General features: G+C 44.7%; 1 protein-coding gene across 15 annotated transcripts in view; it reads right to left on the reverse strand.

Moving 5' to 3' along the window:
* Window positions 1-13,007, reverse strand: part of Tenm2 (teneurin transmembrane protein 2) — a 1,136,292-nt gene that overhangs the window by 407,638 nt on the left and 715,647 nt on the right. Inside the window, exon 2 of one of the 15 annotated variants that reach the window (XM_039085074.2) lies at window positions 12,577-12,659. Coding sequence (XP_038941002.1) covers window positions 12,577-12,592 — 16 coding nt within the window. The 5' untranslated portion in view covers window positions 12,593-12,659. 15 annotated transcript variants of the gene reach the window in all.

A 13,007-nucleotide genomic window follows, 5' to 3' on the forward strand; every position in this document is an offset into this window, starting at 1 on the left:
ATTTGGACTTTGGGCCCTGTGTAGCTTTCTCTACTAGATCCCCAGTATCAAGAGTTTACCCTTCCTCCTGAGCTAACCTACTTTTGTTTTTAAACTGTCTTCTTTCGTTCACAAAGACCTGGGCTGTGTTCGTCATCAAAGCCCTAAGTTCTCTGACCCTTCGACTGTGTCATTTGTCCACAGTTTGAGTCCTTAAACAAAAGATTTGTACTAGACTTATAAAGTAAAACTATTTCTTGTACAACCGCTTACCTTATTTGTAAAAGTTTTAACGATATTTACTTCTAGTAAAACGGACTGTTCGTCTATATTACAAATAATGCACGTTTAATAAAAACCTCAAATGAAGACATTTATAAAACAAAGAAAAACTGTCCTGTATCCACCCCAGACCTCTTGTGCCATCTATCCCTTCTTGATATGGCCTCTTTAAGAGGCTTGCTATACTGACAGTGGTAAAAGTTGAGCAGTTAATTGGGTGTAATACACATAAACCCTATTTCATAAAATGTGTTTATTCCAGGGAGTAAATACTCTTCCCATTTATAGTTTTGAGTTACAAATATGTGGGGATTGAGGCAGTATATTGCATTGCATGATTGGGCTTTTACAAGCCAATACAAGCTGGCTCCAGAACATTACAAACATAACTTCACCTTCCTCCTTTTCCCACCAACCCTTCTTACTTATATCTGTCTTTCCATCCATCCATCCATCCATCCATCCATCCATCCATCCATCCATCCATCCATCCATCTATCCATCCATCCACCCACCCATATTTGACCTTATATATATAGTCATCTATGAATTTTAAACTCTACAGAAAACACTATTATAATTTTGTTGACAGTTCACATCGCTTCCATACAATTCACCGCAGCTCTGAGTTTTTGAAATCTCCTGAAAGCCTCTCATATCAGGAGCCAGCCTGTGTGAGCACCCCAGCCGAAATGAGCCTATTTCATTTGGTCTGTAGGAGCCGCGGGCCTGTGCATGCTTCGCGCATGCTCCCTCCTGTCTATCTATTGTAGAGGGGAGTAATTCATCATTGGGCAGCAGGTTCTGCTCAGATGGTTTATTGTCCTGACCTCATTAAAAGCATGTAATCCACGCAGTGCCGTAAATCTATGCCTCTAAATACTTTCCTCTTTAATTTTTTAATACTGCACACATGAAGGGAAAGGTTAAAGCCAATTAAAAGAGATACAAATACCATTATTACTGCCCTGACAAACAGTTAGTTATTGGATTCGGTCGTTTCAGTTTAGAAAGCCATTATTTTTGTTCCTGAATGAATTAGTAATCAAGCTGTTTATTGACTTGTCTTATCTTGGAGATGCTAAATATATTTTTTTGGTCCAGTCTCTTCTCTCTCTCTCTCTCTCTCTCTCTCTCTCTCTCTCTCTCTCTCTCTCTCTCTCTGCATCATTCCTGCACGCATAAAAATTATGGACAACTTAAGGTCTAAGTGCAAACAATAACCGCACAGCTGTGTGTGGGAATCAGCATACGGACAGGGTCATCATTTCCTCTGGTTCAGGAAGGAGTGCTCTGAGCCTCACTCAGTGGTTATCGTTGTTGTTGTTGTTGTTGTTTTTTCCCTCCCATTAAGGCTATTATGTGACACTGACAGATGCTTAAAAGCATTTAGGGCTGAAAGAACTGTTGGGGAAATTGCCGCAAAAGATTGACAAATGATGATCTTTTTTGTCCGAAAGGTTCTTATTTCCTGTGCAAAATGGACCGAGAGAAGAAAGGGAAAGAGAAAGAACCATTAATGTAGAGACTTGGTATTGTTTTCTGACATGAGCTCGTCTTTTCCATCGCATTCGGGCCAGTGATGTTGTTTCAGGAAAGGCTGCAGGGTTGTAAAACACAGCAGTTAACTCTTTGCTGGCTGACTGATGCTTGCTCGGGTGTCCCCCTCTCTCCGGAGCACCTCCACCTTTCCTCCTTTAGGAATAGGAAATGGACCCTAGAGGACCCGAGAGAACTCAGGGCTCTGTGGATTTGCTAGTCCCCTACTTACTTCGTTCACTTAATTGTCTACCGTCAGATCCAGGCTGTTTGGTGAGAGATGATAAACTATGAGGATGCTGACCATGGCATGGGGGTCAGAGTGTACTCAGCGTCACAGGCCCACGTCTCTCAAATTCATTCAACTCAGCATCCCTACAAGTGGTATGTCATCTCCTTCAGAATTGTTGGCCTTTGGAATTCAGGAGGTGTTGGTTCCAGGATCCTTTATGGATACCAGAATCTGACAATGCTCCAGTTCCTCCTGTATAAGGATGTGGCATTTTTATGCAACCCATATACATTCTCCCAGACACTTTGATCACACTCGGGTCACTCACAGAATTCAGTACAGTGTAAGTGCTTCGTAGACAGCTGTTACACTCCGCACTTAGAGAATCGTGATAAGAAAGAAAGGTCTGTATGGTGTTAGTGGAGACACAATTAAAGAGAGTTTGGACTTGTGGCTGGTTAACTCTGTGGGTTCCTGAGTCTTTGGAGATGGAGGGCCATGAATACGCTACTTATAGGCATCAAAGTCACATACTTTCAATGGATAGAAGAAAATACATACCCAGACACAAGCGACACAAACACTAAAAGACTCTGAGTTTAAACATCTCAGAAGTAAGGGGAGAAAAGGCTGTGGCAACAAGGTACCTTCTGCATTGTCTCTCCGATAGGACACCAGAACAGGGTTTCTGAAAGTGTTCTCTAGGGGTAGCAATGTCACTATCTCACGGGCAGTGGCATAGGAAAGCAAAATTTGATACCTCTTCTGGACATAGCTTGGATTGGGACCAACCGATCGTGGTTTTAGTAACATTGAAGGGTGCCTACTCAAGGCTGGTAGATGCTACCGTGTGTAAATTCTTGTGCTTGAGTTGACCTTTCTGCCTACTACACATGTCACATGACCTGTCACAGGGAACTGTTGATACTGCACTAGTCTTTGTTTGTTTGTTTATTGTCCCATTATCTTCGTCCTAGTTTGTAATCTCCTTGGGCGGGTCCAAGGCTCTTCCTGCTGGTTCCCTGCTTTGGTCTCAGAGACCTCTCAGGGTTCTAGAACACATCAGGTCCCCAGGAAATCAATACCGAGGTAAAAGAGTATACATAATAAAAGTGTATGTAGAATAAAAAAGGGAAACATTTAAAGAGATTTAACTCCATTAAAGTTAATAGTTGGAGCTTAATAAATAAGACTCATTCCTAAGAGAAAATGACCTCTTTTTAAAAGGAAGGGAGGAAGAAAACCATGGTCCCGGGAACATTCTCCAGCAGCTTTTAATGAGATCACAGCTTATTCTCTTAAGGAGTGAAAGAAATAATTGAACACACTTCACACTAATGACTTCTTATAAAATGTGTCCACAATCCATTGGCATTCAGAGTCAGACGGGATCCAATGACCCCTGATGGCAGGAAGTCTCATGTATTCTAAATAGGGGTGCAATAAAACTCCAAAGCCAGCCAGATACAGCTCAGTCAGTCGGCACTGTCAAGGTCCTGGGAAGTGAGTCGTCCTGTCTCTCTATACCTAGAACAGAGGACAAGTCATGGAAGAAGGAGACACCCGGACACGGTTCCTGTTGGCTCACTATGAGACCAGAACCAGACTATGAGATGCGTGTCCTTGTGGATGCCCTGAAAGTGTGCTTTATATTCTCCATTTTTTTATTCTGAGATTCCATTTTGGTACCAAGTGAGAGCCAATGAGGCCAGCGTATACGGGCCTTCTATGCTTGCCTTTGTGTGGCACACTTCTCATTGGGCACCAGCGCTTCCTGCCTTAGTTTGTTTTCCTGAGCTTCTATTTCATCATCCGAAAAATAAAAGCAATGCTTTTACTGAAAATGTATATAATTTAGCCAGGCACCTGACAGAGACCAGGAGCTCAGTAAGCGGTCCCGTTTACAATGAAGTGGCAGTGCCATACTCTATGGGGGCTTCTTCGGCTAGAGGGCACAGGGAGGCCTCTGAAGAGCCAAGGAAAGGATTCGAGACTGTCCAACAAATTCGAAACTTGTTTCTTACTGGTACACGCCCTTGTTCCAATCAGATTGTCAATGTGGTCTGCGCCCCCCCCCCCTGGGGTAACGAACAAAAGTGTTGAGGATTTAGTAGCTGAGTTAAGACCTCCACAAGCTGGCAAACCAGGAAAGTGAGGCAGCTTCTCTGAGGCTCACATCTCACCATAAGCGTGGGACCCACCATTTTAATCCCACCCCACATGTGTTTACCTCTTTCCCTTCTACTTCGTAAAAGGAGATAGCATTTCAAACGCGCCCCACCATGAGGACAGGTAGCTCGTTTTTCACCTCAAATATGCCCTAGATTTCAGAAAGTAAAACAAAGAGATGTGATATTTTCCCGTCTAGCTTTCTACTTTACAAAAAGTAAAAAACTTCCAATCTTGTGCTCATGGCTTGCCAATCGCAACAGACTTCTTTGGATGTCCTGATGCGTTGACCCAGGGGGCTGCTTGAGCAAGACTGGTGGGCAGAAATTGCACTGGGCTAAGTCTGTGGAGAACTTGATTCGGCTAGATATCCCAGCATGGGACCTTTCCGCCCAACATCTCTGACTTCTTATCATCTAAATAGGATTTATCCCCAGTATTAATTCCATATTTTATGTAAGACTCCTAGATTTAGTACAGAAATAGCTTTACCAAACTGTCATTTTTGTAAGCCTTAAATAAGAAAATATTTGATCATAAAAGAGGGTTACTCAATAAAACCACATTTTATTCATCTGATAATTTGGAACAAAGAGATGTGATGTTTTCCATTTATCTTTCTGTGCATAGATAAATAATGCCATTTCTTCTAGGTAGAGACAGCAAATGGTGAACATATGAGTTCAAGGACCCATTAAACAAATATTTACTCAGTATTTATTAAGTGTCAGTTACTCTAATAGGACTGGGGACATCAAGTGACAAAGTAGAACAGTTGCTGCCTTCATGAGGATGATGGTCGTTTAGGAGAGGAAAAATGAAGCTAAAAATACGTGCAGAGAAAATCAGCTTAAACTGTGCTCACAGGACCTTCATCAGACAAACTGGATGCCGAGAGAGGAAAGAGAAATGGCGGGAGATAGGGATTTTACCACAGGCACCAGACCTAACATCTGAATGGAGATTGAGGGAAGTAGCCGTCCTCCTACAGCTGAGGCTCTGAAACTTTGTACTAGGACGTCAGGAAGTGGGCTCAAGGGCAACCCAGCTGGGAGACTCATTTTCCTCACCTGTGAAATGGCCGTGCTATGGGCTTTGGTTTGTGTAGCTCTCTTGAAGGTTAAAGCAGCTACCATTCAACACCAGTTTACGACAAAGCATGGCTAATATGTGTTAAGTTGATGCTGTCACAGACACAGACCGGAGAGCTAAGGGCATTCGATGATAGATAGGGAAGGGTCTGACATGTTTTAGGAATCACGGGAGGGTGTGGCTCTTGGGTGGAGTAGGAAGAGGATGGACATGGAATTCTGTAAAGGGGTGGGGCATCGGGGTAATCATTTCTAGCATGGCAGAGTAAAGTCTCATGTGTGGAAGCAAGGGCATTGTCCCCAGTGGACCTCAGTGTTTGACCAGGGGTTAGCAATTCATCTCTGATGGGCTCTCCTCACTGCTCTTGTACTCAGTGAGGAGTGTGGATGGAATAACAACTCCTCAAAGGGAGCAGTTTCCAGGTAAGAAGTTTTAAATAAAGAACCCCTGTTTCATTCATGCTCATTAAACTGTTTTTCCCCTACCTAGATCCCTGCAATAATAAATATAATTATATCCATCTTTAATGACTTTGGTTCCTTGAGCTGCAGGTGCTGGAATACTGTATTTATTAACATATTTTAAGCCCTTTAAAAAGACTGCATTAATTCCTATGATAATTTAGTACCCATAATACATTCTCTGTTCTGAATAGATGTTAATCACCACAGAATGACTGATTTGCCCGAGTGCGAGCTAAGCCGTGGTCTAACTAGTAGCTAGTAACTTTTTAATTCAATATTGTTACTGAAACTGTTGATTAAAATCTAGTTGCAATAACAATTCCTTGCCCCCCTGCTGGCCCCACCCTCTGAGGACCCACAAGGAGCCCTAACAATTGGATTTTGTTCTTGCTGAAGCCAAGGGCATTCATTTTTTTTGGGGGGGGTTGTATTACTAGTTAAGCTCTGCTTGGGAAAGGTCTGTATGTGCCTGTTATCCAAGAATGCTTTGGGTTTGTTTGCTCTCTGGTGCAACCTGTGACAAGGGGAAAGGTCAGTATGGAGAAACGGAAGCTAAGCACAAAGCCTGATTAGCAGAAAGCAAACTCCCAGGCTTCTGTCTTAAAGGTGGAGGGCGGAGTCTGGGTCAGCCCTTACCCGATGGGGTGAGAGGAATCTGGTGTCTGTTGGGTTCTCAACCAGTTTAGATAGAGATGGTTTTGAAATTGCTCATGAAATTTGGATCACAGAGGAGTGCCGCCATTGAGTAGAGACAAAGGAAGTGACTATTGCAGGTAGAGGATCCTTCAGACTTCACATCCGTTATTTCGGTTAAGACAAGGCAAGTCTGTAGGGAGGGAGGGAGGAACCTGCATTGTTCTTTTTCAGAGAATGCACTCCGTGGGTTTGGAGTCACACAGCAAGGAAGCAGTGGGGATCCAGAATTCTGCTCCTAATTTTAGGTCACTGATACATACTCAACACTTCAGTGACCCAGTCAGTCCATATGGGAAAGGTACTGAACTGGGTCATAAAATCCATAACAAAGTGTGATATGCTAGAAAAACTTAATGAAACTTAATGAAAATGAGTACTTAATTTGGCCTGTTTGTGGTTTGGAGACTAGCACATAATGACCTTCTTCCTGTCCAGCGGGGGGGGGGGGGGGGTCAGTGAATCTTTAGAGCCAAGTCTTCCTCCTATGGAGAAGGATTTTAAGGACCTCATTGTTTGGGGAGCGAATGCACTGAGTGCCTAGCCGCTCTGTACATGCACAGCGAGATGCCCTTGTATTTCTGCATACAATTAAAGATGTAGTAAGAAAGCTGGGGTGTGGTGATGCAGGCCTTTAATCCCATCACTCAGGAGGCAGAGGCAGGAGGATCTCTGAGTTCAAAGCCACCCTGGTCTACAAAGTGAGTTCCAGCACAGCTGGGGCTACACAGGGAGACCCTGTCTCAAAAACAAAACAAAACAAAACAAAACACTAAATATGTAGTCAGAAGGTGGAGCCGACATGATTGGGATGGGGCCAGAGAATGATTAAGAAGTGTGCCCTGTATTCATTTAAGGCTCTTTTTCACTGTTGCCATGGGAAACTCTTCTTTCCTCATCCAAGCTTTCTATGAAGATTGTTTTGCCCATGTTCCTGGCTCAGGGCTGGTGCAGATTCCTCTGTGTGTGTGTGTGTGTGTGTGTGTGTGTGAGAGAGAGAGAGAGAGAGAGAGAGAGAGAGAGAGAGAGAGAGAGAGAGGAAATGTTAATCTATCAGACACTGAACTCTATCCCACATTCTCCAACCCATGCAGACCCAGTTGTGGATTTCAGTTCCTTTCTGTACAAAGAAGGAGACGTGTGTGTCTGGGAGCTGAGGTGTGAGCCTGAGATCTGTATGCTTTGCAGCAACCAGTGGGTAATTACTGACACTTGGGTGACAGGTGAGGTTTTTCCTGTGTACATGTGTGTGCATTATGTGCAGGTGCACCCAGGTAGGTATGTGTGTTTGTGTGGGTGTTAGGTTAGAAGGTAAGCACAGATGTTATTCCTCAGGAGCCCTCAACCTTTGAGACAGGGCCAGCCATTGAACTGGAACTTTGCCAAGAAGGAAGACTGACGGGCATCGAACTTTCAGGAACCTGCTTGTCTTCACCTCCTATTGTACCGTTGTCAGGTCAACATGCTTGTGAGGCAAGCACTTTCCTGACTGAGCAATATGCTGTTTTTGTTTTATTCTCTCTCTCTCTCTCTCTCTCTCTCTCTCTCTCTCTCTCTCTCTCTCTCTCTCACACACACACACACACACACACACACACACACAACCAACTTTACTCTTACAGAGTGTAGCTCCACCATTCATTTTGTAGAGAAACTAGGCCACAGATCGCTCCTTCCCTTCCACACAGACGATGATAGCCCAACCGTCTCTCACTCCAGGCCAGTGAGGCCACTGTGGGGAAGCCTAGTTCTCCCACACAAGCCTGATGTACCACTGAGAGAGTCTTGACAGGCCCAGAGCCTGTAGGTGAACTCATGCATTTTTTTCCACCACTCTAACAGGAGGTATGGCTCGCAGTGCTCTCCATCTGGGGCCAGAGGAGGTCTAACCCTGCAGAGGAGTCTAGGCACGCAAAGTCAGCACCGTATCATGTTCAAACAACCTACTCCCTCTACCATTCCAAGCAACCACCTGAGCAGGCTGGTCTCTCAAAATATGTGAATAGATCCAGCTAGAGGCATTTCACTGAAGTGCCACAACTCTGCCACCACCATGTGACAAAAACTTAAATCACAGATTTGAAACTTATAAAACAAAACCCTCCAGGACCACCCTCCCCGCAAACCCATGTATTCCATGGCCCTCACACAAAGACTATGGCATGCTCAGGAGAATGGATCTCCAGACTTCATCCTCAGAAGCATTATTCCAACCTATGCACTTTTGAACACAGAATCACATTTTTGTACCGTAGTCAAGGCTGGCCTTGAAGTCAATTATATAGCCCAGGTTGGCCTCAAACCATAACATTCTTGCTTCAGTTTCCTGAGTGCTACTATTGTGAGCTTGAGCCACCATGCCCAGTGCACCCTGTGTATTTTGGATTTCGCCTGAAGGGGCTTTGTTTTGTGGAGGAATTCAAATTCACCCATCCTTATAGGAATACAAACCCTGACTGAAACATGCGTACGCACGTTTACTCCCCACCGCACCCCACCCCCCATTCAGCTTGCTTAGTGCGACCATCAGAAAATGTTCCTGCAGAGGTACTCTTCACGAAAAGTGCTTTGGATATACGGTACGTCAGAGCAAGTCAGAGCGAAGCACATCCTCAAGGGTCCTGCTCCCTCTGGGCACAGGCTGTCACCCAGCAGCCCGGACCCCAGGTTCTACCTGAGCGGTGCATACCCAGTAGCCCTGGACCCATCTGGGATGTGCAGATGTGGTTAGAGATGATCAGCATATTTTTTAACATTTTTTTAATGTTGAAGTGGTTGTGGAATTCACATGTAGCTTCCCTGTACCTCATCGGCCCCCTGCTGTTCTGACACCCTTAGCTTTCTCTTTGCATTCTGTCTTGATCTACAGCCTGCATAGATCTCCACGTTTGATGAAGACTCAATGGTACAGAGAGCCATTTGCTGTGAGCTTTGGTCTCTGTTTTCGTATGTCTTTACCTTCTAGGGTGCAAGCAAGCCACACTCAATACCAGAAGCTCCCCGAACTGCCGAGCGTCCACTGTGTATTCACCCCAGGAAGATATTTCTATGGCTTCTGTGATAGCTCCAGGCCACTTCTCCTGATAGTGACCTCTCTGACACTTCCCCTGACTTCCCCGGAAGGTCAGGATGCTCACACCCACACACCCACGTGATCTCTCTGGCCACAAGAGATGTTCATCGAGAAAAGTGCTTCATTGCATTTCTGTTAACAAACCTTCCCCATTAGACAAGGAACAACCTCAGAGTAGGACCACATCCCCACCATTTCTCTCAGCAGCATGGCAGGATGCCAGGGGCACGGGACTTCTGCAATAAAGCAGGACTCCTGGTAACCTTGGCTGCCCCTGTGACTCCTGCGGATCAGGATGGTGGTCACGGAGGAGGGCACGAGAGAGTGTGAGCGTAGCTGGGACAGCACCAGGGTAAGCTTCACTGCGCCTGGAACTGAGTATGGGAGCAGGGGAGGCAGCACAGACTGCTGCAGGTAAACTGGCCAGTAGCAGGCTAGACGTTGGGCACCCGCCATCACTCTGAAACTTTTGTCGAGATGGGTGTCTATGAGTAGGAATGTTATAGACCCCCTCCAAACAACAACAACAACAATAATAACAACAACAACAACCATGGCTCTTGGTGAGTCAAGAGTATTTCTTCCTCAGGATGCAACATACGGAGGCTATAAACAAGTGTTCAACTAAATGAAGCATCTGTGACTATGTAAGATGGGCTCAAAAGAAACATTCTGAGAGTTTTTCTTAAACCACTTGTTTTCAGGTCAGTAACTGTCAGAATGATTTTTCTCTTCCTCTGTGTGCCTTTGAATTGAGCAGGCATGACCCATCACCCTCTCCCTCAGACCCCTCCCCACCTCTCTCACTCAATCATCTGGTTGCAGCCATTTTAAGGTATACCAGAAGGCTCTATGCTCAGACCGAGTGAATAATAACATGGAGAGAGACTCAGCTCTGACACCATGCATAGTATACTGTGCTTATATAAGCCAATATTCTAGAAAGGCATGAGAAACAATTGAAATAAATGGATTATGGGATGGGATGAAGATGTTGTATGCCCATAGGTTGTATGCACACGTATGTATGTGTGTATAAATAGGTACATGTACAATGCATGTTATGTTTTATGAACTAATAGGTACCTGCACTGTTCAAACATGCTTACTGTTTTCCAGTTAAAGGAGCTAAACACTTCAAGCACTGGTTGAAAATAAAAACTTCCATCTCTTTGCCAAACAGGGAAGCAGAGGAAGGGGATCTTCGACTTTGAAAGGGAAACTTTCGATCACAAGCCAAAGGCAAGACGACACTGTCACCTCAGACACTTCCCATTAAGAAGACTATCTGGCAATCAGTGTGGGACAAAGGGTGGCGTTTCATCCGCTGCTAAACAATCTTTATCAAATGGATACATGGACTTAGCTTTTCCCCTTCCTGTCTCCTCCAGCCTCCTTCAAAGAGTTCATTACAAAACCCGAGTGGTTTAATGAAAAGTTTACTACCTAACAAATGGTGCCGACACCCGTTCTTGCCTTGTCCTGAAGACCCCGGTGCTTGCTTATTTTGTCAGAGACACAAAAAAGGAGAAACGCAATTGCATTTGTGCTGATGCTAAATGTTAATAGATTTGCCTAAATGCTCGCTAATAGCCCCCTAAAATTAGCTAGACTAGTAGTGCATGCCTAATGCCTTCTTGTTTTTGTTGGTTTACTTGCTTTGGGTTTTTCTTTCTTTTATCACAGGGAGGAAAATAAAAGAGGGGAAAAGATTCAGAGAGAGAGAGAGAGAGAGAGAGAGAGAGAGAGAGAGAGAGAAGTTTTTAAGCTACAAGGCACTGTCAGTGTCGAATGTGAATTCAGGAGGAAGAACATATATTCTGAAACTATCCCACAGTCCTGACACCCTGTCATGAAGGTGACGAATCCTGGTGCTCTAATGTTTCATTAAATTAAACATGAAATGTTTAATGTTTTGTTAAATTAAACATGAAGCTGTGACTTTGGACCCGAGAAGCAAAGCCTTCCATCAATTCTCCCCATTCCTTCAGGTCACTTTTCAGGTTATAAAAACGGAGATTTGTTTATTTCCAGCATCGCGTTTCCCTCTGAAGTTAAAAGACACTTCCTTCGCGCGTACCTACGAGCGCGCACCGCCAAGCAGCACCATTTAGGGAGGTTTGAAAACATGCCTGAGCCTAGTCCTACAGAAAAACAGCTCGCAGACAGCCCCTTCGCCGAGTCTGTCTCGCCTCCTTTCCAACAGTTGGCAACTGCCACCGAGAGGCTTCTCAAGAACAGAGGTGCGCAGACTTTAGTGAGATCTGAAGCCCATTTTGCAGATGGACACGCTTGTTCCCGGGAAGAGGACTGCTGGCTGAAAACTGTATGAAGTAAGAGGAAGAGTAAATCTCTCCCAGTTCCTGAGTCCTTACTCGGGAAGAGAGACGTTGGCAAGGAAAATTAAAACCAGAGCAAAGCACAGGTCGGACTTGGACAAGCTTCTGGCAAGGAGGGAGTGTGAGGGCTTGGGGGATGAATGAAAATTGTGGAAGGGGCACTGAAGGCAGCAGGAGCACAGAGGCTGCACCAGAGAAGGTGGAAGGAAGCTCCCACAAAAGCGCGCTTCTCTCCCTTCAGCGCCGTGACATTGCTCGCAGCCCTTCGTAGAGCTCTCCATGACATGTCCGAACGCTACCTTACAAAAGACATTTTGGTGACGCGTTTTAAGTGAAAGCAGCATCGGCAGCTACGTAGCAAATCAAAAAGGAAAGACAGCTCTGCCCTCAAATGAAACTGGCAGATCACACACATGCATTTCTTTTTCCCCATGTGGATTTTAGTGGGTCATTACCGATTTCTAAATAAAACCCCATGATTATCACAGCACTGACAGCTTAGAGAGGACTGACCGTCCATCCCTTCCCCAAAGGGCAACTTATTCAACGTCTCCAAAGCCCAAGCTGTTCAGTGGTGAACTCATGCTTCCTCACCGGCTCCCAGAACTGCTCGAAAGCTTTCGATAGTCCCAGTTTGATAGGTAATGTCTTGCCTGGTGAGAATCCTCTCCCCAACGAGTTACCCAAACCAGTAGGAATATAATTGACACTTACCATTCTGAAGCTTCATGTCTGTGAGGCAAACTAAATAAATTAAATGGATCCTGCTTTAATCTTCTCTTTTAGACCCCAAATGCCTTAATCAAAAGGAAAACAGAACAGAACAAAACAAATGTTCCCTGAGGTCCTTTTTCTTAAACCACCAGAGCACAAGCAAAGAAATCGCTACTTTTTTAAATGGAGTCCCCAAAGCCTATCCCTGAGCACCACAAAAAGAGTGGGAGCCACTTCTAACATCCTCTTAGCCTGTCTTCCCACTCTCTGGCTCTGCCTTCCTGTCCACCTATGCTGTGTAACCAGGACTATGCATAAGTTACAGTTTGAATTAAAATTAGGACGATGCTTCAAATGCATATTTGGCTTGGCACAACTACTGTAAAAATTCCACGCAAAAGCACATCTGATCCCGTCCTGCAAGTGCACAG

The sequence above is a fragment of the Rattus norvegicus genome, chromosome 10 (genome assembly GCF_036323735.1).
Source record: "Rattus norvegicus strain BN/NHsdMcwi chromosome 10, GRCr8, whole genome shotgun sequence".
NCBI classification, from domain to species: Eukaryota; Metazoa; Chordata; class Mammalia; order Rodentia; family Muridae; genus Rattus; species Rattus norvegicus.